At 32.5% G+C, this 27,638-nt stretch overlaps 1 protein-coding gene across 1 annotated transcript; it reads right to left on the reverse strand.

Annotated features, from left to right (window-relative positions):
- Positions 1-14: 14 nt before the first annotated feature.
- Positions 15-14,058, reverse strand: LOC123660119. The gene is made up of 4 exons (XM_045595222.1): positions 13,742-14,058; positions 13,311-13,515; positions 2,738-2,897; positions 15-341 (listed from the first exon to the last, which is right to left on the reverse strand). Exons 1-4 carry the CDS (start codon positions 13,905-13,907, stop codon positions 174-176), a joined length of 699 nt encoding a protein of 232 aa, XP_045451178.1. The 5' UTR covers positions 13,908-14,058; the 3' UTR covers positions 15-173.
- Positions 14,059-27,638: the final 13,580 nt, after the last annotated feature.

Raw genomic sequence — 27,638 nt, forward strand, 5'->3', positions numbered from 1 at the left:
CAAAAAGAAAAAAAAAACTTCATAAAAGGTAAATAAAAAGTTAGAAAATAATTAAATGTAAGACTAATCAAATATTCAAAAATGAAATATAAGAAACTTAACCTAATGAAAAGTAAATGGCCGCAATTTTAATGTTTCTCCTTGTCAGCCATCTTGTCAATGTTGTTTGTGTGTCATAAAGACATGCGGCAGATGTCGTCGTTAATTTCGAGCACTTGGTCGATGAATGATTGGTTTGACATCATTAGCGCGAGCTTTGAAATAATTTGTAATAGTGCTCGCTTCTTGTACCTCATCTGTACGCTGCAACGCTCTATTTCTTCAACAACTAAAGGATCCACCTGTAGAAAAATTAGTTACTCATCAAGACATTTTAACATAAGAAGCACAGCAAATGCTGAAAATATTATTAATTTTTAAAGTAAATCCTTATAGTACCTAAATATAATTTATTTCTATATTTTTGTTTTTTTGATAGCACTAGATTGTATTAATTATTACTACATAGTATAAAACAAAGTCGCTTCCCGCTGTCTGTCCCTATGTATGTTTATATCTTTAAAAGTACGCAACGGATTTTGATGCGTTTTTTGAAGTGAAACTTCTTTAAGTATGAGGGGTAAAATTTTTACGGATCAAAACGCGTCACGCGTCGTCGTGGAATTTAACGCAGTTATTTTTCAGTTCGCAGTTATAAAATCAATAAATTTCTAAAATAAAAGTAGCCTAAGTTACTCTATCACATCAGCTATCAGCCAATAAAACTCGCTTCAAAATCACTCCAGCCATTTCAGAGATTAGCCGGAACAAACAGACAAAAATTGTAAAAAAAATTATTTTGGTAAATGTACCGTATCCTACTAATATTATAAACGCGAAAGTTTGTATGTATGGATGTTTGTTCCTCTTTCACGCAAAAACTACCGAATGGATTATAATGAAAGTTTACAGTAATATAGCTTTTGCATTAGAATAACACATAGACTATAATTTTTTGAGAATTAAAATAACCGCTTTATACTAAATGCATATGGATGGTATAAACGGTACATATACCAAAATAACATTTACAATTTTTGTCTGTCTGTCTGTTCCAGCTACTCTCTGAAACGGCTGGACCGATTTTGACAGGACATTCTCTGGCAGATACCAGATGTAGCAAGGAGTAACTTAGGCTACTTTTATTTTTATTTTACAAATTTATTTATTTTATAACTCGGCGAACTGAACAATAACTTGTTTGTTAAATTTCACGCGGACAAAGTCGCGGGCACAGCTATGCATTTAGTCAAAAGCGATTATTTTAATATTACAAACAGACACCTCAATTTAATTTATTTGTATAGATTGGATATAATTTAAGTAACATGAATGAACAATCTCATAATATTATAATCATCATAAGTCCTATGTAATCTGGTAAAAATAAGTATTGGGCTTAGTAAAAACCTGTTTAAATATTAAAGCGAAAATTACATGGATTCCTTGTCAGCTAGAATCTATGCGATCGGACAACGTAATGGATAGGAAATTGCGGGCCAGCCTTTATTTAATGACCGTTCATTATTTGTCAAAGTAAGGCTTAAGAATATTTCATTGTGAGTTTTATGTTTACTTGCAATGAATATAAATCTTTTATAGCCTAACTGAAAAAATAAAATCTGAAATAATTATTTGGTAGTTTGGTGATTTAAAAATTTTTAAACTAATTTTTTCATTTAGGTACGTACCGATAAATTTGCTCTCGACACAAATTTAGCGGTATCGTGTTCAAAATACCGTAATTACTAAATGAATTTACAAAAAGTTGTTTTGAGAACGATGTGGTATATACAATGATGTAATATGGGCTAATATATAATCACATACTCTACTAGGTTTTCTAGAACTGGTCTGTTTTTGAGAATCGGGATTTTCGGTACTTCGTTTTTAAGGAACCGGGATTTCCCGGTTTTTTCTTTTTAGTTTTTATTATATAAAATTAATGTTATTCTTCAAAAGAGTTTACTTTGAGAGTTGCTAAATTTTTTTACAAAATGTAGATTTAGGTATCAATTTTAAGAAACAATTTCATTTCAGTATTGTTGTTCTAACTCTAGACGGATAACATAAAGTCAACAAAGTTGTAATTTAGGTCTGTTATCGTGGTGATAATGTCCGGAAAGGAAAAAAAGTAAACATTGCCAAGGTGAAAAATTGTAAAACATCGCTAATTTGATTTTCATGTTCACTCTTTAGTATGTAAAGTTATATCAAGTTTGAAGTACGTTTTACGTAAATGCTTTGCCACGACTCACGTTTACATGATTCACACAATAAATTGCTTTGTCTAATAAATTGAAAAAACAGTTGTAATCTAATTGAAGAAATATTGGCTGAATATTTTGATTTTGTTAAGTCTAATATCATTATTTGAACTTGTTATTATATTAAAATTTTCAAAATAAACCGTTTTAAAAATATTAAGTACCTATGATTTCATTATCCGTATATATTAATCCGCCTTTAAAGAAAAAAACTTTATCTGTACAATTTTTATGTATACATTTTGATATATAAGAAGATGAATTTAGTGGATCTTGAAAAGCGAGGGGTAAAAATGCTCAAAATAACCTTCGCAGCGCATCAAATCAAAAATGTGTAGCAAAACGAAAAAAAAACACTTCACAGATAATTAAAAAAAAAAAACGTAAAAAGAAATTAATTAGCAACAAAAAATCTAATCTATGTGACTAACATTATTGGGATCTGTGAAGGCACTGAATTTGTACTTGGTTTTGCGTTTCTTCGTGCCGATGTCGGAGAATATCGTAAACGACGCGTCCTTAGTGCGGGCCCCGACGGGGAAGTACATGCCGGCTTTTAAGTTGCCCTTAGGGTCTCGAGATAGCAAACTCCTGGAAAGAATATTTAATAGTTATCCTCGATTGAGGAAATTTAGGTTTTAAAAAGTTACTCATATAAGAAAATACGTAAATATATTAGTGTTGCCCAAATGCAAGAACAAGACGAGACTTAGCCAGTCTTGGTCTTGGTTTTGCGCCAATACACCTGGTCTTGGTCTTGGTCTTGGTCTTGCGCTCCCAGTCTTGGTCTTGGTCTTGGTCTTGCAGCAAGAGTCTTGCAAGTCTTGCAATTACCTATTAGTCTATTACTATTTATTAAAGTTTACTTTAAATCTTAGAAAAACGTATTAGAATTGGAACATTGTGAGCTTGAATTAACATAGCCATAGTAAAGATCAAGCAGATTAATAAATAAATGAAGATTTGATAAGAAATTCGAAAAATCAACTGACCTATATGTCGTTTTCCATGGAAGTAACTGTTTCTTAATAAACATTTATGATTTATAAGCTTACATTTGCTAAAACATGTAAAAAAACAAATTAATTACAATAACTTGACTGTATTTTAAAGAACAATACTTATCTGTCTAGAAAGAGATTGAACCCTCAACTTATAAGAAATTTAATAAAAGAGTTTTACGATTTATCATTTATTTGAATAAAAAATAAAATACAACACAAATCAACAGCTTTATCATTAGGTTATGATACTTTATATCAATTTTTTTGACCAAGAATTAATACAAAGTAACCATCTGGCTGACTCATCACTTAACCTATTTCTATGTTTTCTAATTACTAATGATGCTTTAGAAAATAACCTCTCAGCAGGTACTGAAGTTGCAGGTATTAAGAGAAAATCACGGGCCATTTTCGATAAAATCGGATACTCTGTCTCATGCGTCCTCCACCAATCTAAAATGTCTTCCGAGCTGGCAGTTCTTGGTTTTCTCAGGTACTCCTCCAACTCGTCTATCACTAAGCCTTGAAGACAAGATCCAGATGACGTCGAGGGACATTCATAGAGTTTATCAAAGTCTATTACGTCTTCATCTTCATCACATACTTTATTTTCTTTTTCTGGTAATTCCAGAGATTTGTTCAGTGAGTGTAGACTTTTATATTCTTCATAAAGTTCATTGAACTTGCGCAGACTTTCTGTTTGAAGTTGCTTCCCCCACATTGTCAGGTCAAAAGTCTGAGCCTTATGCCTTGGGTCTAAAATTAAAGAAGTACAATAAATCCAGTTGCTCTTCTTATAATGTTTAAGCATTTTGTCTCGAGCTGCTTGGAAAGCTAGAATGAGCCTTTCATCCACTTCAGATCGATTAGGTTTCTCATCTAACTGTTTTACCATGGATTCAATTTTATCTAGCAAGAGATTGAATGATACAATGACTAGCGGTAATGTAACATATTTGTCTCCACCAAGTTTTGTACTTAAAAGTTTAAAGTTTATTAGAAATTTATGTAATTTTTCGAGTACCTGCCATTCATTAGCTGTGATTTGAAAATCATTTAATTCGGTGACAGAACTGCACAATATGTCAATGCCCGCTCTCACTTTTAAACCAAATCCAATCATATCATGTGTGAAATTCCATCTCGTTGGACAGTCAAGAATGGCATTTAGATTTGATGGCACGCCAGCTGCTTCACAAGCAGACTGAAACTTCTTCTTCACTATCTCACTTCTTTTTATTTTACTGGAAATACTGCGTAACTTTGTTACAGATGTACGCGAGTCAGCAATATTTGGTGCAGATTCTTCATCTTCCTCATCCTCAGTTTCGTCTGCATAGTCTTCGTACTGCTGATCTTGCGCGTTAGTGTCAGACTCACAGTGTAATGCTAAGGTCTTTAATAAATCTTGTACACCAAGGTTTAAAATGTGAGCAAAGCACCGGAAATGTTGATTGTCTGAATCAAAGTGTGGCGGCAGCTGTTTGCCCAGTTCATACATAAATTTGGTATTTGCAGTTGCGTTGTCGACCGTGATACCTTGTATTTTATCAATTATGCCATATTCCAATAAACATTCATGGAAAATCGTTGCAATATCTTCCCCAGTATGTCGACCGCGTGATGGTATAAAATCAAGAACTACAGATTGATACTTCCATTCGTTGTCTATATAATGAATAGTAACCCCGTAGTAACTCCTACCAGCAATTGACGTCCACCCATCAATGGTAAAAGACATTTTAGATGATAATTGTTGAAGTCATTCCTTGAGATTCAATTGGAGCTCTTCAAATCGCTCTTTGACTTTCCTTCTAAGTGTAGACCTTTTAGGAAACACCATATTAGGGCAAATACATCGAAAATATACTTGTGTAGCTTCGTCATCGAAAAATGAGAAGGGAAGATATTTTTTCACCACCCAATCAACTGTAGCTGTCGTGATGTTGTCACTGCTGTTTTCCGACTGAAACAAAACAATAAATCTTGTGTTATTATTTAAAACATACTAGGTTTGAGCGTATAAGAGGAGGAGGTTTGTTGTTGTTAAATCGAGAAAATCGTTAAATTGATATTTGTTATATTAAGGTTGCACTGTACTGTAATTTACCAAAATAAAGTACTTAGTTGTTACTGGCCGATTAAATGAAAATATGGGTGTTTATAAAAAATATTTAAGACGATAATTACATACTTAATATGTCGCACCCCTAGATGAAAACACCACTAACTCAAAAATACTTACGTAAGTTAATGGCGTTTTTGAAAGTATCGCATGAATAGCTACGCAGAGTTAAAATTCTTTTAACTGTTAAAAAAATATTCTTACCTGTCCACTTCTTCCAGCGGTTACTAAAAAGCTTGTGATATCTCCACTTAATTTTGGTTTAACAGGAAGAAATATTTCTGATTCCTTTTTGTGGAAAGATATTAGATGTTTCCTTAAGCCTGAAGTGTTTCTGTTTTTCATTTTTATTTCAATCTTTTTATGTTGGCACAATTTACAGAAGGCAGTTTGGGATGCATGAATTATTTCGAAAAAGTCCTCAAATTTGCTTTTGGGTCTTTTAGATCTGTGACTCAAACTCTCGTTACTCGGACTAGAATAATTTGAATCTTCGTCACTCATATTAAATTGTACACGTGATACGTTTTTAGAAAACAACGAGAATTAGTAAAAACAATTATTAAGTTAGACTCGAAGCACAGCTCAATTGGAAATGACTGGAATTAAAATAATTCCTTTATTTATAGTACGTTTCCTTGCTTTCTACCGCGCCGCCTCGCCACGTGCCGGCTCTATGAAAAGGATGCCGCCGCAAATCAAACAATGCCGCGTGCGGCGTACAAACACACACTAAATATTACCTACTTGTACAGACGCGACGCGTGAATAAAATATATGTAAAGAATTAGTGCCAATCACTATTCTTTACATATAAGTGAATGTTTTGGCGTACATCTATACTAATATTATAAAGCTGAAGAGTTCGTTTGTATGTTTGATGACAGAAGTTTTAAAATAAATAAATAAGTCCTGAACGTCACTATACCTCCAAAGTTACTATTCCTCGTGGACGAAGTCGCGGGCACAGCTAGTAAATACTTACTCTCATCATCTCTCTCAGAGATATTCGGGCTGGTAAGTAATACAAAACTCTTATCGCAGGCTTTTTATTTTATTAGTAGGTAAGTACCTACGCTTTTTATATTATTTTATTAGTTTTGTAGAATTTTTTTACACGTTTCAAGTATATTTAAAAGTGGCTACAATATTTATTAAACGGGTGATATTTGAACACTTTTTGCTATTTTTTCTTGTAAAAACTTAAGAAATATAATGACTAAATGTACAATAATAGTACCTAAGTAATTAGTTTAAAACCATATAAGTAATCAATATTATAATATATACTTACTAGAATGAATTAATATGACATCTACTACCTATCCTTACCATTTTATCCTAATCATAATACTACTTGCGTGATCAGTATAATGTATTCATTTTCATTCTAAGCACTCTGAAACTTATTTATTCTTTGGAACACCTGTAGGTACTCTTAAAATTCGAAATTATTTTGCATGAGTATACCTACGCCCTATGGCGGCAATCAAATAGTGTCAAATGTTATGATTTCGGCGTGGCGGCAACGATTGTTTTAGATTTCAAAAGAAGCCGCCGGCGCGTGTATCATAACCATGTACTTCCGAAAAGCGGCAAATTTCTTTGAGAAGTAAGTACAAAACCTTTGATGCCGCATTATCAAAGTGCCGATGGTTAAAACATAACTATGCATGCACTCAGTTTGATTTTAATAGATATTTTTTTATTCGCTATGTTTATGGTATTAGTCGTAATGCGCATAGGTCCAGTTTTTCATATTCTTTGATACAGTTTTTTGCGTCTCATAGAATTCCTAAGCGTACCTACCTATACACCGAACTGTTACACCTAACTACTCAGTGAAATAGCGCTAAGTCCTAGCTGCAAGACGCAAGAGTCTTGCAGGCTATGTCTTGTTCTTGCTCAAGTCTTGCACGGTCAGTCTTGGTCTTGGTCTTGCTAAAAATACGCGGTCTTGTTCTTGGTCTTGGTCTTGCAAAAACGCAAGAACAAGACCAAGACTGCAAGACCAAGACTGAATTTGGGCAACACTAAAATATATGTTAAAATGTAAAAATGACAAATACTGTTTTCTGATGTTTACGCGAATTCCACTCATTATAATGAAACAACTTTTTCGGATTTTATCGCGGTTTATTAAGTTTCTTAGATGCCCGACGTGTCGGAACTTTACAGCAACAGAGTCAAGGGAGGTCAGTCCTGTCCGAAAGTGTCCGAAAAAGTTGTTCCATTGTAAAATGTCAACTTTTGAAATATATTGATAACTAACAATGATATACAACTTTTTAAAATTAAAAAGTAGTTGTCTTCATTTTGGTGATTCGGAAAACTGTTATACACACACGAAGGGGAGTGTTGATTCTTTAATCGTGACTAATAAGGACTAAACTTTATTTATATTATTTAACTTACCGTTTGGCATTCGTTTTGGAGTGTTTGCAGTGAAGTGTTCTAAAATTGTTCGTCCTAAAGTCTTTAAAAGTGAATTTAGTGATATTAAGTTGGTTATTATCGATTCATCTAGAAGGTGTTCAGAAAAATTTCTTTTGAACTCAACCTGCATTAATAAAATTTATTAGATTCGATATTCTAGTGATAGATAATTTTGATGTCAATTTGATAAATCGCTTTGGCCCATTACTTACTACGCCTGCCTAGAGATATAAACTTCTCTGGGATCAAACCCCACGTTCGAATAGTTTTTTTTTTTTCTTCTTTTTCTCGTCTTTTTATTATTATTTTTTTTTTTTTATTTTTAAATTTCCTTTTTGTTAGTTATATATAGGATTTTTTTTTTTTAAATTTAATATACGTAAAATTTAAAATTTTATTATACATATAATTTTGTTGTTTTTTTTTTCTTTAATTTTCTTACACTATCATTATAAATATATAAAGTATGAATAAATTCGGTTGTTGCACATCATCTGAAGCTGATCGTGTAGGCACTTTAGTTTGTAACCTTTGCCGAGTCTCATTTCACTACAAATGTATTTTTCCACATAAGGAAAACAAAAAGCTATCTTCGGATCTGGTGTCGAATTGGATTTGCCCCGATTGCTTACAAAAAAGTTGTGCTCGAAACAATCGCAATAAAGATAATACACCTGTCCGCTCAAATCATCGTGACCCAAAGGGAGTTGTAACCGAAGATATGTTAACCTTGCACCCCAATTCAAATCAGGATGTGGTCGATCAATCTCTGCCTGTAAATTTCCAGGATTTCATAAAATCTGAGTTCCATGATATGAAACAGGATCTCACCAGTATCTCGAAAGATATCACATCATTAAGGCAAGAACTACAGGACATAAGAATTGCTATGGGTTTTATTAACGATGAACACAATAAGATTAATGAAAAAATTGCGAAAATGGAATCAAAGTTTAAAGCTTTTGATGCCTTGGTGACAACTGTGGAGCACTTGAGGACGGTTAATGAGAAACTGGAGGCAGACTGTAACGCTAAAGACCAATGGGCAAGGCGGTCCAACATCGAAATCTGCGGAATTCCTGAAAAGAAAGGCGAGAACCTTCTCCGCATTACTGAGGAAATTGCAAAAAAAGCTGGATTTGATCTGAAAATGACAGAAATTGATTTTGTTACGCGAGTTTCCTCCACTAATAAAGTCAATAAACCTAAGCCTATAGTTGTCCGTTTGCAGTCTCGCTATAGAAAAGATGACTTTTTAGCCTGTCTGAGAAAATTAAAAGTTATTTGCCAGGACCTCGGCTTTGCTAAAAATGAGTCTCGGATTTATTTTAATGATCATTTGACAAAATTTAATAAAATGCTTTTACAACGTGCTAAAGTTTTGGCTAAGGAGCGCACTTATAAATATGTTTGGGTTAGAAACTGTACAATTATGGTCAGACAGAACGACACCAGTCCTGTTATTCACATTGCGAATGTTGATGATTTAAAAAAGATCAAATAGGCATCATTTACTCTCTATTTATAATTTTGTATTGTATGATTTATGTAAATTGTTGTATCTCATTTATGTATTTAATATGCTGTTATGTGTTTAGGGTTCGGCTATTTTTTCGGAGTGCTCATGTATTCAGGCTCTACTTGACATTCATAATTAGGATTTTATCTTTTACCGGGTTTGGGTGTGATAACGCTTCGGTTCTGGATGTAACGATTATAAAAAAAAAATGTATATTTAATTTTTATATTGTATGCAATTACTATGTTTGATCACAATAGTTTAAGTATTTACTACCAGAATGTTCGTGGTTTACGTACCAAAACTAACTTATTTTACAACAGTCTACTTCTCAATGACTTTGATATAATCTGTTTAAGCGAGACATGGTTGTTGGACTCCGTTTCTAGCTCTGAACTTTTTGATTATCGTTATACCGTATATAGGTGTGATCGTAGTTATGAGTCTCGTGGTGATAAGCTTGGTGGTGGTGTACTTATTGCTTTGCGTCGCGAGTTTCAGGTTGTTTCTTCGGAGAATATTACCTTCCATAAATTTTCAGCTGAAACTGTCACTGTTACTATTCACCTTAAACACTCTCGCCTTTTGAAGATTTACTGTTGCTATTTCCCACATTGCCCAGAACAAGAAGAATCTGAGGCTTATTTTTTTGACACAGTTTCTAATATGATTGTCGATAGACCTAATGATGTTTATTTGATTGTGGGTGATTTTAACATAAGTAATGGAATTTGGCTTCAAGTGCATAATTATTCAGAACTATGTGACTCTTTTCGGGGTTCTCTGGTGGGCACCCTGCACCACTTTCTTTGTTTTTCTGATTTGAAGCAGTATAATACTATAAAAAACTGTAATGAGCGTTTATTAGACCTGGTTCTATGTAGTACTGATTGTGTCGTTTCTAGGAGCTCTTATCCTTTACTCGATGAAGACAAGTATCATCCTGCTTTAGAAATTAGCCCACTACTGGTTAGACCTAATATTTTGCATTTACCTTCCCGTATTATTCGCCTTTATCACGGGGCTGACTCTGAGGCAATAATTAAGTCTCTTGGTGAAATCGATTGGATTAATCGCTTCCTTAACCTCGATATTGAAGCCGCCACTACTTCTTTTTATGATACTATCTTTAATATTATTGATAAACACATACCATCAAAGGTTGTGCATCAGTCACGTAAGTATCCTGTTTGGTATAATGGGCCTTTGATAAAGATAATTAAGGAAAAATTAAAATTTCACAGGAATTGGAAGACATATTGTAGGATTTCAGACTATGATACATTTGTGCTTTTACGGGAAAGGCAGAGAAAGGTTGAGGTCGACTGTTATAATGCTTACATTGATAATGCTGAGAGAGAAATTAATCGAAATAGTAAATATTTTTGGTCATATATAAAATCTAAGAGGGAGGGGTCTAATGATCTACCTAATCGTATGTTTTTTGGTGAGACTTCATCATCTGATGGCGAAGAGATTTGTGGCTTGTTTAATTCGTACTTTCAGTCTGCTTTTGAACCGGAGATGCGTGTGAATGGAGTCTTACCCGACAGTCAACCCTGTGTGGACTTATGTACAATCGAACTTACTACTTCTATAGTTGAGAAATATCTTAAAAATCTTAATGTTGACAAGGGAATTGGACCGGATGCTTTACCCCCCCGTTTTCTTAAGCAATTTTGTGATGTGCTGGCATTACCTATATTTTTGTTGTTTCGCTTATCTCTGAACACCGGATGCTTACCAACTTTATGGAAAAAATCCTTTATAGCCCCTATATTGAAATCCGGTAATAAACATGATATACAGAATTATAGGCCTATTTCAAAACTTTGTTCCATTGCAAAGTTGTTTGAGAAAATCATTTACGATACTATGTTTCCAACTATACGTTCTTATCTGCTAAATCAACAGCATGGATTCATCAATAAACGTTCAACGGAAACCAATCTTTGTGAATTTATACATCGGGTTTCCAGTTCTATGGATCAGGGACATCAGGTTGACGTCGTATATACGGATTACTCTAAAGCCTTCGATAAGGTCTCACACAGTCTTCTTCTCCTTAAGCTAAAGCGTTTTGGAATACACGGTGATCTTCTTCGTTGGTTGGATTCATATCTTCGCAACCGAAGTCAGGCTGTATCTATTAAGGGTTACTTATCATCGTTTATACCTATTACATCAGGTGTGCCCCAGGGCTCTCACCTCGGTCCTCTACTTTTTAATATATTTATAAATGATATAAGCAATGTGTTTGTGTCCTCTGAATTCCTTTTGTACGCTGATGACACTAAAATATTTAAAACTATCAAATCATTAGCTGATTGTTATGATCTTCAAACCGATTTAAATAGTCTCAAAATATATTGTAATTCTAATTTGCTTCATCTGAATATTATGAAATGTAGTATAGTTTCTTTTTCACGTAAACTCAAACCTTTAATTTATAAATATACTCTTAACAATACTTTATTAACCCGGAAATCTGAGGTGAGGGACTTGGGCGTTACACTAGACTGTAAACTTACTTTTGGGAGCCATGTTAACAACATTTCAACAAAGGCCTATAGTTTGCTTGGATTCATTATGAGGGTTGGATCTGAGTTTAGGAGACCTTCCACGCTTATTCTTCTTTACAACTCCTACGTTCGCTCTGTACTTGAGTATGCCTCTACGGTCTGGAATCCACAGTATGACGTTTATAGGAATCGGATTGAGAAGATTCAGAATAAGTTTCTGAAGTATTTGTCGTATAAATTTACTGACTTACCAAACAAGCCATTGAGTCTGTCTAGTCGCCGTTCTGTTCGAGACCAAATATTTTTATTTAAAATTGTTAATAGTCACATAGACTCTTCATTTTTACTCAGCAATCTACTTCTGAACTGTCCACGGTCTGGTTCACGTCATCCGAGGTGTTTTCATACTCCAACCTGTCGTACATCCTATAACGCTAATTCTTTCTTGATCAGAGCTTGTCGTGAATACAATGAGCATTTTGAGAATTTTGATTTATTTCATTTATCTTTGCCTGAATATAGAAAGCAGTTGTCGAATTTCATTGAAACAATTTAATGTAGAATGAATTTTATATCGTTCATTTGAGCTTTTTTTTTTTGAGTTTTTGATGTTGATTAATTTATTAAAGCTTATCATTACTTTGGAGTGCTTTTATGAAATAATAATTGGTGGAAACTTTGCTGGATTTTGTAAAATTAATTTGTGTTAATATTTTTTTTTTTTTTTTTATTATGTATATCTGTTTGTTTCCCAAATATTAAATAAATAAATAAATAAATAAATAAAAAGGTATTAATAAATCACGTGTAAATTAAAACGTATTTCGATTTATAAGAAATATACAAAATGTATATGACTTCTTAAACTCTATATTGAGTTTTGGTTCACTCCTCTGAGCGCCTCTAATTTTTACAATTGAATGCTATTTATTAGGTACATTTATTTGGGGACAATGGTACCGACTGGACAAAGGTCGGGCCCTTAGTACTACGCCCAATTATAGAGCCGATCTTTTGTGTTTATTATAATAAAATTTTTGGATGAGCTCTATTAAGTAAAGCTATGTGATGACCTAACATGAACCATATATTTTAGACTTGTATGACGTATCAATAATATCCTTGAAATATATTACTGAAAAGTGCAAGACTATCTGAAATCAGGGCGATTTTTTTATTTCAAAATTGGCAAACAAGCGTTCGGTCCGCCTGAAGGTAAACAGATACCACAACTTATAGACAACAGCAACACCATGACCATTGCAAGCGTTACCCTGACCCTCCTCCGGACACATAAGAGCATTGTTATCAAACTGTGATCTTCTTTCTTCTGTGACCTTAAGGTTGAATTATTAAAGTATATTTAAATAAGAATGAGTACGAAAATTCAATAATTACCTAAAGTTGTAGACCAAATTTCTCTTTTCGGTAACATAGATGCTGTCGAGATATGGCTGTGCGGCGTATATCAGTGACGTTTGGTATTTGACGACGTGGCCTCTTGTGACGCGTTCGTGCCAGTCGATGTAGTTGCTATTGTGCGGGTTGAAGCTATACTCGTAGTCTTTACGACATTGAGGCTCGTCGGATTTAGTGAACCAACCTGGGAAAATTTAGCGTTATTGTAGCCCGATGTGGGTCAAATCTGACTTGAAATTTGCTCAATTATAAATTTGCATTTTAAGTTTTGAAATTACTTTTGCATTTATCTATTGTTTTGTAAAGTATTAAAAGTAATTATGAGATCAATATTTTATTTTATTATTTTATGGATATATTTCGTATCAATATTTTATAGTTCGTTTATCTTATTTTATAGTTGAACTTACCGGTGTGTGGAAATGCGCGATCAGACATTACAGTGATGATCCGGGCTACATGGTATCCAGGGTCAGCCAGCATAATTCCTGGCCGCCCATCAATGACGACTTGCACTCCGACTATAACGTGTTCTTTCTCTGCATAATCTACGGAGTCCGGCCCTTCGCCCATCATTACGTAATCCCTTACACCGACAACCGCTTCTTCGCAAGAAAGCAACGCGGTCGCCGTCGCAAAACCTGGAAACTTTTTATCCAACTGCCACCATTTCTTAATCAGGTCCAAGCCCAAACCAACGCACGTGTATTTCCGTCTTCTAATTGGCGGTAAATACTTCTGGTAAATGTCGTACAACGGCTTTCTAGACCTGGTGTGGGTGTCGTAAAGGTCGATGAAATTGCTGATCGAGTCATAGTTGTTGTTGACTAGAAACGTGCGGAGGATCGCCTCGGCTTGGGTGACGAGGTCCTCGTGCGCGTTCGATGTTAGTTGTAGAGGTTCCTGCGGTTGCGCCCAGCGCGGGGGCGGCAAGGGCTTAGTCAGGTAGCGGACGATCGGTTTAGCGTCGCCCTTCTCCCGAGCGAGTCAACTCGGCCACTCGGCTCCCCACCGGCCGACCTGAGGGGACGCCGGCTCGGCCTCGACCAGTATCTTTGGCCAGGCATCGTTTCGCCTTAGAACGCTCTGCAAGAGCGTCTCACGCTTCTCTAACACCAATACTACTACTTTTTCACGCTCTAGAAAAGAAATTAAATAAACCAATTAGCTATATTATTGAGCAATTAATTTATCATATTAAACATATTCAAAGAACTAATATTCTATTTATCTTGCTGTAAATATTTACTTGAATATGAAATAAAAATATCGCTTTCGAATTGATTACGTAAAATGCGCAGCATGAGTTTAAAAAAAGGTAATTTAACATTTATATTTAATGATTGACTGACGTTTCACGATTTTTCCGCAGAGAGCACGTTAAGCTGTCGATCCCGGTTATTATCATGTACACCTGATAGTAATCGTTATTCATAGTAGGGAATATCTTCGTCAAACGGCATTGGACAGCGTGGTGGATTAAGCTCTGACCATCGCCTCACTCTCAGAAGTCTATGCCCAGCTGTGGGATGTTAAGGCTGAAGCGTTTCGTGATATTATTTAAATTAACTTAAAACAGATTGCAACTTTGCAAGAACAATAGTCACAAAATGACGTACTAGTCTAAGAAAAAGATTAATACCATATCAAATGGTAAATAATCGAATCAAGTAACGCCATCTATCGGAACCTTATTGGGTTAATAACGCCATAGATGGCGTTAACAAAAACGTAACCAGGTACCATTCGTTAAGTAAAATTTTCTTCTCATATTTTTTCATACCAGGGGCTTGTATGAAAATTGATACTTAAGGAGTAAATTCCAAAAAGTTACTGTCATATGTACAAAAGAAAAGGTAAACAATAGCGAACTATCAACGTGCCATAGTAATTTGTACTGAGAAAGTTACAATATAGGTTACGAGATCATTGCTCGAAGTCTAGACACGCATTCACACGTGTTCAGTTTTATTTGTATACGTGACCTTAATACTATATCATTCATATTGTGCAACTGATTAACTACTAGGCAATTCTTGTCGCTCTACAAAGTATTTGTTGCACGTGACTTCGTTCACTTGTAAGTATTTTAAGGGATAATAAAATAGTCTTTCACACCTAAACTACAGCTATGCACTGTTTGGCTTGAAAAAAGAAAAAAAAACCGACTTCCGTGTCCATCGAAAAGTAATACAACGCAGGTAGTTGAAAAAATAGTCAATTAAACACGCGTTGTCGTCATTATACGCACTTATCAGCTCCTAATCTTTAAATGTGACCACACGAAGAGTTTGTTTGTTTTAACAAGCTATCTCTATCAAGGAACTCAGGAACTACTGGATCGAATAGAAAACTTATTTTTGTCTTGGACATTTACTAAGGAAGGCTATGTAATATTTTAGTAATTTTAGTACGTTTTTTTTCAAATTAATGCATTTAAAACCGCTGGACACAGTTATTTAAGTAATAATGATATAAGTTATAAGCAAATTTTACGGCACCTAGAATAGTGGATGTAAATAAACGCTAAAATATTCGCAACACCTACGTTGAACCTCTATTAAGAATACGGAACAGAAGGAGCAGCGGTTTTAGAACATAAAAAGCACAGAGTACAGTGACTCTAATAGTTTTATACTTTAAAAAAAAAATTAAAACATTTCGTTTAAAATATTTGTAGAGTTGTTAAGGGTTAAACATAAATCATCTACTATTTAGGTCTTTAAAATTTTATTAACGCTGTAACCTCGACCGTATTTACTAACTTCCTCAAAATTTCCTTGTCTACTCTATTCTACATGACGTTATCGAAATCATGCGTGCTTTTTTAGCACTATTGAAAACCATTGATGCAAAAAGAACAAATGAGATGGATTTTGAGTGGCTTTAAGCTATTAAAGATTTATTATTTAAGTGTGTGTTAGAACATAAGAAGTGAATCATATTCGTGATTCAGTGAACAATAGTCTTTGTTTCAACTCATGAATTACGCAGTACGCCATTATTCGCTATCAAATCTAATAAAAGGCTATGTTTTCATAGACAGCAATTTGATTTATGGCACATACAAACACACAAATTTAGTGATGAATTTATTAGATAAAAATTATAATCAAAAGAAATTTTATGAAAAGAAAAAAACCATTCTAAATTTTCTTTTTAAATTGTGTGGGGATCAGGATAAAAAATAACAGATGTGTTATTTTGGATTACCAGTAATCTATGTACTGATTTACGGTACAATCAATTTTTGCGTGAAAGAGTAACTAACATCTATTTGCATAAATTGACGCATTTATAATATTAGTAAGATAAGTATCGAATAAAAAAAAACAACAAAAACTAATACACAAACTAACAGACATATTCGTATTTCTTCTTTACCAAAAACATAACGAAAGTTAAGCCACGATATCGTAAAATTAATGATATTTGATTTCCATTCACTCTGTTTACTCGACCAGTATGAGTGAATGATTTTTACTCAATGAACTGATCAGCTGTTTCATTGATATAGTCTGTGACACGAGTACAACATAAAAAAGGCGCGGGAAAATAAAAATGGCGTGGTATACCTAAATGCTAACTGCTATTTCTAACTCATTCAGTCTAATACTTGAAAAGTAATTTTATAACTACGAGTATAGTCGGACAGATGAAAGTTGAACAGAATTTTGTACAGGTGAAGCCTGAACATATTAGAAAACTTTTATTTAACGGGAAATATTTAAACAATTTTACAGGTTCAATTTTAAAGCCTTTTTTGTCTCGAAAAGGTAGTGTAATAATTGTGTTTGCTCGCCGAAAAAACCGACTTCAATTGCATAGACTTGTGTCTATGTAAGTTGACGAAAAAAAAAACAACAAACGCACTAGACGTCACTACGATTTTCGAGGGTTCTCCTCGATTTCTCTGCGATTCTATTATCAGATCCTGATTTCCTTATCATGGTACCACCCTTGGGATATTTCCTTTCTAACAAAAAAATAATTATCAAAATCGGTTCATAAACGACGAAGTTATCCCCGATATATATACGCTCGAATTGAGTAACCTTCTCCTTTTTTGAACTCGGTTAAAAATGACATAAATCTGATAAAAATTGTCAGTGATATTATAACCATAAGACTCTTTTTGTATCTTGAAAAATATACGATTCCGTTTCGATAGATTTTCACGTAAACTTCTGGGCTGCAGCTAGCATAATTTTAATTTAATTGAGCGTAGCAACATTTTAGTCACTGACCGTTGCCATGTTACATAATAAAATAGTGTTCAGCTGTTACAAATTCTTTATTTGTTAACATTCACTATTAACCTTGATTACATATGAATAAATTATGAAATAGTTTTGTGGTAATTTTTAAGTAGCTATATCTATGATTTTTATCTTTAAATCGTGAAAGGAAATAATTTAATTTTTTTATTAAAATTTTCATATATTTAAGCATTATTGACGGTCTGATATATTTAAACTTTTTTGGATCGCTTATATCGCACCGATAATATTCTACATTCCGAATTAAAATAGCGATTCGAAGATGCTTTTGAAGCCAAAGCATTTTGAAGCAAAATCCTTTTGAATTAAAAAAAAATAATAATAAAAAAAGAATTAGTAGCCTTAGTATGAACGTTTTCTATTAATACTTTGTTTCTCGTAGACATTACACATCCCAGTTAAAGAGTAATCACTCATGAGTAATCCGAGAACATGACTCAACCACTTGTTGAAGATTGATGAAAACATTTTTTAGATTATTTCTTGATGATTCAAGTAACTGAAAAATTAGACGATGATTTTGGTAAGGGTAACTTTATATACTAACATCAATAATGTTATATACCTAAATCTTAAAAAAGGAAGTCACGAATTACGAAACTTTTTTTATACGGCTCAATTGATTATTTATAAGGGGTTACCGTAGCCTATATACGCCTGTAACCCCAGAAGCATTGCCAGCGCCTTGCCGAACCTACCCCCACGATTTCTGGCCATTTTACTCGTCACAGAATACAACACTTCTTGAAAGCAGTGTTATTTAGCTATGATCTACTTTAATGTTGAGGTGCTTACTAGTCTGGTCGCTCAAATCTTTGAGCAGGATATAATATCCTGATGTGCTCTATACCTCAACATTAAAAACTTGCATTATCATTATATAATAGTGTATTCGTACTATGAAGTCACAAGATGCAAATAGTTTCATAGTAGGATTCATTATAGTTAAAAGGAGCCGCGAAGTATGCGAGGTCACTTGAACTCGATTTTGATAGCGCGTTTCGCGCCACGCGACCGCAACTAGGCCATTGTGTCAGCGACCTTCTCAGGTCGCATAATTATGATATTCGCGCCAACTGACACTATGGCGAACACGTAATAATAAATTAAATCATGTGGTAGTTTTTTTACGTTTCCATTGTCATGAAGCAAAAGTCTTTGTATATACAGCCTAATATGTAAATCGTAGTTTAATTTATTTAATTTATATAAATATACTTTAAACTAAGAAAGTTGACATAAGAGTCTACTCGTAGAGTCTGTTTATACAGACTAATTCATTCCACAAATCACTACACTATAATCAATAAAAAAAAACTAAGTTTATTATGAAGTTAACATAATTCTGCTCAAAAGCAATTTCAAAGTAAGTATAAAATTAAATTTAAATTACAAAATTATATTATGTGCTCGTTACAAAATAAACGTGTCACAGACAGCAAGTCACGTCGTTTCAATGTGAACGTTTTGATAAGTCACGTGTTCGCAGTTAATAAGTACAAGTATAATCTCGCACGTGACAGAAATTGATCGATTAACGATATTTACAATTAGTTATATTACATTATTAACTTTATTTAGATAATATACATTTACTGCCTTTCAAGTTATGGACGTCAAAAATAAGTATTTTTGTAATAATTATTTCAAAACCACATTTTTATAGTAAGTTTTTATAATACTATTCAATGAGTTTGTGTACTTAGTGTTTTAAGTTTTTTTTTTCTTTTATTTAAAAAGGGTAACGAAATACGAATGTTACAAATTCTTTTAATTTTACTACTACTAAAAATGCGAAAATTTACGCCGGCTATTTTTATTTCTCACACAACCATTCTGTTCTTCAAGGTTCATTCGTAAAAATGTGTATGTATAAATCCTATGTTATAAATACTGTTGCTATGCGTCCTTTCGTATTTTACTTTTTTAAGATTAAGAATCATTTTACTGAAGTTAAATGCTAGAAAGACTGTCCAACTATACGCATGATAAAAGGTAACAGGCTATTGTCTATTCATGAGATATTTAGGAAAAAAAATAAAGGGGTTACTTTATAAGATCTAAGACAGTGACAGTTATGTTTGTTCTTTCAGCACCTATAACTCAAAAGCTGCTGATTCAAGAATTTTAAATTAAAATCTGTAGGTTAGGTAAGGTTATCTTGATACACCGTCTAGAATTAGAGTTATCTTGTTGTCAATGTTTTAAAATACTGACAAAATAGCGAGTGTTAGATAGTTATTTAAAATGTATATTTACAAAATTGCCGCATGCGACAGTGTCGCCATCTACACGTGCAACTTGTGTTACAGTGCGAGTCAATGTTCCATAATATGTTATATGACTCTACATTATGACGACATAAGATATCAACATTTCTTTGTTTTGACACGGCATACTTTTGAAAAAATTGCAATATTTTTATTGACTTTTTTTCTTTCTTTTTTTTTCAAACGTCATGTAGCGATCTTGCGTATGTTTCTTTTTGTTGATAACAAAGAAGGTTTCGTGTTCTTTTTAAATCTTTTACCTTAATAATCTTACGAGTAAGATCTTTCTGTTAGATTTCAAAAGTTTTCCGTATCCGTAGAACTATAAGCTGGTAAGCCTTTGCTAAAATATTTTATGTCAACTTATATATATGTACTACAAAATATTGATGTATAATGTGAGAACTCTATTATTGACTTTTTAATTTCATAAAGCAAGTCAATAGTATTAACAAATTTATTATGCCATGAAAAAATTATTGCGTGATTAATGTGAAATCTGTATGACAAACTTACCGCAATTTATTTATTTATATAACGTTTACCCATTAGGGAAACAAACACCATAGAACACTTCAATGTATTCACAGAAAATATAACATGTATAGTATTTTATCTTGAAATCCATTAAGCATGGTTTAATATTCGTGATATCAAACCGCCATGGTTTATATAAGTATTGTCTGGCTATAATAAAATTTCATACTACCTAAATTCTAAAATTTGGGGTGTCTGGTAGAATCTATATCTGTCTAATTAGCCAGAAGTCCACCCATTGTACTACACATATATCTGTTGCAGTCAAAACTCTTAACCAGTCAAAAGCGCTATTGACTAGCAAAATCAGTCAGAAGTACTTTTGACCGTTTGCTTTAGTCAATAATACTTTTGACTAAAATAACAGTTAAAAGTACTTTTGCCCAATGGAGCTGGTTAAAAGTACTTTTGACTAAATGATTCCCTCAAAAGTGGTTTTGACTGGTTGTATCAGTCAAAACTCTTAAAAAATTAAGGCGGTCGATAAAAATAACGACAAACGGTAATATAAACTTTTATATTACTCATTATTAGTGGAGAACGTGCTGATATTAGAACAAAAATGAGTGACTACGAAAAGAAAGAAGGCTTTTTGCAAAGAATTTTAACGATGGAAGATATGAAAGATCATTCAATGTGATGACAAAAGAAAAATTTGAAAAGTTTGCAATGGATGTGGAAGACGCGAAATTTAATGAAAAGGAAACACCATTACAGTACAGTAAACTACAACGCTTTAACACATTGAAGTTTGTGGTATAAAAAAATTAGTTACAAACACAGAACCTGTCAAATATTTTTGCCGGCTGAGGAAATCTACGACATTATTGATGCTGCTCATGTTTTTATAGGGCATGGTGGTCGCGATAGACTTAAGAATGAAACGGCAAAAAAATACGCTAATGTTACAAAAGAAATGATTAATATATATTTATCAATGTACGAAGTATGCCAGTAAAGCAAGAAAAGGATGGGTCAGGTTTAGAAACCGATCCTGCACACTGAAATGAACAGCCGCTGCCAAGTCGATCTGATTGACGTGCAGGCGCAAGAAGATCGCGCGCATAAATTTATTATGGTTTATCAGGATCATTTGACTAAATTTATTCACATCTAACGAGTTAATAGTGCTTTTGACTGACGCTTTTTTGCAGTTAAAACTACTTTTGACGGAGAGCGTCAGTCAAAAGTATTTTTAACCGCGAATTTGCAGTCAAAAGTACTAATAACCAATAATTTTCAGTCAAAACCACTTTTGACCAACTTGTCCAGTCAAAAGTACTTTTGACTAATTTCGCTAGTCAATAGTACTTTTGACTGGTTAAGAGTTCTGACTGCAACATATCCATGTTTTGATGATATGTAATATGCGATGTTCTTTTCTTTATTTGTGGTAAAAAAAAATACTTTAATGGTCGATCTATTGTCGATTTTTAGCGAATCTAATAAATTTATAGCTTTATGGACATTTAGTGATAAATAAGTTTTGTAAGTAATAATGAGTTGGCATTGACTGGTCGTTTTCTGTCGATCTCTGATAATGTAGTGTGATAACAAAGCATTAAATAGTATAAATTTAAATTAGGTACTGAAACTATATATTAGGTATATCATGAAAATTGACATTTACAAATTCAAATAATAACTTTTTATTTGATAATCTTTTTTTACAGATAGGCGAATAAAAACAAAATTAGAACACGTATTTAAAAAAAAATTACATTAGTAAAATCACCCAAAGTTTCTAAGACTATAAATTAAAACATCTTATTTGACTTTACAAATGACGCTACATAATTTTATCTATACATTTATCTTTTATATAAAAAAAAATACTTAATAATATAAAACAGTTAAAATTTCAATTATATTTTTACGAAATTTATAAGAATTATGAATAATATTCGACATTCGACGAAGTCGAGTACGAGTATAAAGTTAACTTAAAAAAAAATAGTTTTTTTTTTAACTTCCTGTTTAGATTAACATAACAATATTTAATAAAACTTGATAAAATAAAACATTGTTAATACAGTTTGATATGAACACGTACAATAATTTTATTATAATCTTTAGATAGACTATCAAAAAATTTTAACAACAGTTGTAAAACTGTATATTATTATTATTGTCGATTTTAGATAAAATTATTAAATCATATTTTAGAAATAAAAATTAATCCTCTAAATTCAGGGCCTAAATGTTTTTTTTTTCCTCAACAAAAAATATTGATAGTTTTCTAAAATTATTACGGTAAACCGTAAAAATTAATAATAACTAATTGTCTTATTTTTAAATGAAAATCCTCAAGTTATTTCTCAACTTATTTAGTTTGTCACGTAAATCGTACACGTAGAAAAAAACTACGGAAGTAGTAAATAATTTTAAAAACGTTCTTACTGTAAACTGGATACAACTAACTTTCAGCAGTCTTTGTTTATATCGAGATCGCTATCACTACGCAAACGCTACTGGCATTTTCTTGAATACGCACACAATCTTTGTTACTATGGCAACCGACGAAATATAACTAAATCAAACTAACAAAATATTGTATCGTAAAAAAAACAGTTAGTTTAAAACAAAACTTACCCATACAACGGCTAGAAGCCAAATAAAAAATAAAAATAAAATTCGCTGCCCCGAAGCGCGCTCTATCCGGGGACAGTCCTCTCGTACGGCTTTAGATAAACTGCTCGACGGGTTATTGTGCTTGCGTTATTATACGAGTTTCGAACTTGCCGTAAATATTATAGTGATGTACGTTGAGCGTTCATAATGTTATTTTTTATATATATTAATGATTTAAACAAACAGCAATATAACTTAAAATTACAATTAACTTAAAGGTTGTTGTCTCTGTGTTTATAATTTTGCAGCTTAGGTATTTGGTAGAGTAACAATAAAATCCGGCATTACACGTAGCCTGTGTTTTGTTTAAGAAAAAAAAAAAACATTTTCTACAACTGTCATCACCGTAAATCCAATTATTTTTTTGTTATAATTGTTTTTATTAAATTGAGATTATGCCTGTAATTCATTATCTTAATGTTGATGGTTTATTATCGAACAATTTTCTTCAATTTGAATATCGAAAAACGGCAATTTACAAAAATTATCTTAAAACTTTTCATTTGTCTTAAACACACTGGCGTAATGGGATGGGAAGCTACCGTTTCGAGTTGATCATTATCATGCAAGGTAGCCAATGAAAGTATACAATTAATTTACGATTTCTTTACTTTCTTTGTAGTAGTAGTAAAAGTATTACTTAACTTTCAATTATTAAATGCTCTTGTTACCTACTGACCAGAAATTATATAATTAGTTTCATTATTATTATTAATAATTAAATAGTATTCATAGTTGCCAAATAAATGATGTAAAATTGTAGTATTATTGTCACGTATCATACTATTTTTTATGTATGAAAACAAATTTACATACAAATAAAACAAAATCTGTAAATTTTCCACTATCAACGAAAAAATCACTATAATTAGACTTTTAATCTAGATAAAAAAAAGTAATTGGTGCATTAAATCGATAGAAATACATTAAAATCTCCTCCCTAGGCAACGTGGCGACATACGTTTTGCGCATGTCTGAAATGCTCGACGCTCAGCTGACTCACAAACGCTAACTATCTCGTTCTGGCTTTAATAATTTATTAGGCGTATGTCTCCATCTCCCTCTTTCAGTGTTAATGAAATTCCCAATCGCGTCACTGAATGACAGTTACACAACTTAACTTATTACTTGAAAATAAACAAAACTTTTAATTACTTGGTTATATCCGATACGAACTTCTGTGCAAAATTTTGTTAGCTATGGTTATTCTGATAACAATACCCTAAGTTATTATGTGATTAAAAATGTTCGCTTTTTAACTTTTGCATTGAAATATACGAGTTTTTTCATTTCAATTTATGTTAACATTATATTTTGCACGTGTTTATATTCGTGTTACGTACGTCATGATTCTGACGTCTATTCTTACTAGGCGTAGAGGCGTAGCACTTCTTGACCGTAGCAATCAACTTTACGGCCTACACACGGTCCCTTGTATGCATTGTGATCGACTTGGATTTAATTAATATCTCCAGTGATTAAAATGTCTTCTTTTTTCTGTAACTATAATTAAAAAAAATAGACTACAAAACTTTGTTTTTAAAAAGAAATCATTTAAATAGTGCAAAAGTTTTCATCAAAAATATATTAAGATTAAAAAAAAACCGTTTCTTATTAAATGAAATTACGTAGATGACGATGCGTACTTTTCGACCTTAAGTTTCCTGCATTTATTGTTTACATTATTTGTCACTTACAAACACTCAAATGTACGTAAACAGGGATTTTTTATTATTAAAAATAACAGTAAGAATTAGCGTCTTATAGGAAAGTTGGATTAACTTATAATAAATAGAAGTTTACTACACGTTTTAATTTATTATGCTCTAACAGCGTACAACCTAATCGTAGCGTTAAAGGCAAAGTTATATAATTATAAAAAAATTTGTTTCATTATACATATCATTTAATATAAATGTATTTATTTATTAAATTACATCATAACATAAATATAATAATTTTATAATTACATTTTATAACGATTATAAAACATACGGTATAGTTATACTTTTTATTTCATTTAAAATTAACGCTTAAATGTGTATTCTTTATCTTGATTTTTTTTAAACATAGTTTGTATCTACACGAAATAACCCTTTTAAATATGATAAGTATATCAGTCTGTCCACGATATCTTATCTCATATCATTTTTATCCACAAATTTTCATGCAATTCATCCGCTGTCACGTTTAGTGAAAACCAATGGCATAGTTAGAGGGGGCAACCCCCCTTTTTTGTGGACAACAACGTCTTAGCAAAAAACAAGTCTTGAGGACCTAAGACTTAAGGCGTCCTAATATTGGCTGGTAGAGATAGGTAGCTTTAAGCATTGAGCTCGCATTACGGAACAGTTAAAAAATTTGCTCTAAATGGTAGGTCCTGAAAATCCTGGAAATCCTGATTGTTAATTATATCAGGTTTCTCTTCTGACCTTATATTGGCTGGTAGAGCTAGGTAGCTTTAAGCATTGAGCTCGCATTAGGGAACAATTAAAATTTTTGCTCTAAATGGTAGATCCTGAAAATGCTGGAAATCCTGATTGTTAATTATATCAGGTTTCTCTTCTCAAGACTACTTATTATTGTTAGTTTTGTATCTGGTTTAGATAATTCCTCATTTCGCGCATTTTTGCAATTGCTTAAAGACAGTGGGTACTTTAGACTCTTAGAGCCGGTTTTTACCGGTCATGGTGTAAAGTTGATCCTCCGCATAAGGTACGTATACTAGAAGTTAGTGAGAACAGTAGAAGGTATAATAGGCTTATAGGGCCTATTTCACCTCAGTGAATAAACTAAAGCTTTTAAATTCATATTTGCAAATAGAAATACCTAATAAATATAGTCGAAATCGGTGGTAAAAAAATAATAAAACATCGAAAACTTTTTTTGGTTGATACCGTCATCCGTCAATCATCTCATTCCCTTCAACTTTAGCATGCATCTAGCAGACTCCTGTAGCGTGCCTTCGAAGTTGTTATGCAGTTTACTTCCGTGCTATGTACTTGCAAGAATTGATGTATAATACAAAAGTTTGAATTAGGATCTTTCGATTTTAATTAATAATGTTTGAGTTTCTTTGTGCGATAAAACTTGGCCTTTGAACGATTCAAACGTGACATTTATTGTGATAGCATTTATTATAAATTTAAATAGAATAGAATAATATAAGTATATAATGGTAAGATAAGTATTAGAATATATTTTATTATGATAACGTTACATAAAGAAGCGATATTAAAGACTCATATTACACATACATGTATAAATATGAACAAACTTATGATATTTACACAAATAAAAAATTATTATAAAATGTTATTTTGTTTTTAGTTACTTTTAAAAGTTTCAGATAACTATCTGATAGTAACCGGACTTATTTCACGTCCCAGCAAATAAGTAAAGAAAGAACATATTAGAAGCATAGAATATTTTTCTAATACAAATATGTTTCTGTTTCTGAATTAAACTCCACTTTATTAACCGACTTCAAAAAATGAGGAGGTTAGTCAATTCGACCGTATATAATTTTTTTTAATGTATGTTCGGCAATAACTTCGACGTTTATGAACCGATTTTGATAATTCTTTTTTGTTGGAAAGAAGATATCCGAAGGGTGGTACCATGATAAGGAAACCAAGACCTGATGATGGAATCCTAGAGAAATCGAGGGAAATTCGAAAATCCACATAACTTTTTACTGGTTGTACCGATTTTGATCATTTTTAATTTAATCGAAAGACGATGTTTATCATGTGGTCACATTTAAATTTCATCGAGATCTAATTACAAATTTTGGAGTAATCTTTCTAATTTTTCGTCTAACTTCGTTGTATTACTTGTCGATATAATTGAAGTCGATTTTTTTTTCGTTTGCCTGCAAACACAATTATTAAATGTCAGATATTTCTGTTCAAAACCAGTGAAATCTAAACTTGTTATACGTTATGTAATATATTATAGTTTGTCAGTTGAAATGGTCTTTGTTTTACCTCCTGGAAAAGTCTCCGATAGTCTATAACTTATGCGGCAGGTAAACTTTACCAGAACCCAATGGAATTGTCCTTAAGAAATAGAACAGAAAAGATATAAATGAAGACACGACTCAATTTGACATAAAATTTTCGGCCTTAGATAAGCTGTAATAGAATTATTGTAAATATATTGTTCAGTTCGCAGTTATTAAATAAAAAAGTCTAAAACAAATGTAGCCTAAGTTACTCTTTATCTCAGCTATCTGCCAGTGAACGTCCTGTCAAAATCGGTCCAGCGGTTTCAGAGATTAGCCGAAACAAACACACATACAAAACAACAGACACACAGACATACAAAAATTGTAAAAAATGTTATTTTGCTATATGAACCGTGTATACATCCACATGCATTTAGTAAAAAGCGGTTATTTTTAACCGACTTCCAAAAAAGGAGGAGGTTCTCAATTCGACTGTATTTTTTTTTATGTATGTTACATCAGAACTTTTGATTGGGTAGAGCGATTTCGACAAATTTTCTTTTAATCGAAAGGTGGTATGTGTCATTTGGTCCCATTTAAATTTATTTGAGATCTAACAATAACTTTTCGTCGATCTATG

The sequence above is a fragment of the Melitaea cinxia genome, chromosome 15 (assembly GCF_905220565.1).
Source record: "Melitaea cinxia chromosome 15, ilMelCinx1.1, whole genome shotgun sequence".
NCBI classification, from domain to species: Eukaryota; Metazoa; Arthropoda; class Insecta; order Lepidoptera; family Nymphalidae; genus Melitaea; species Melitaea cinxia.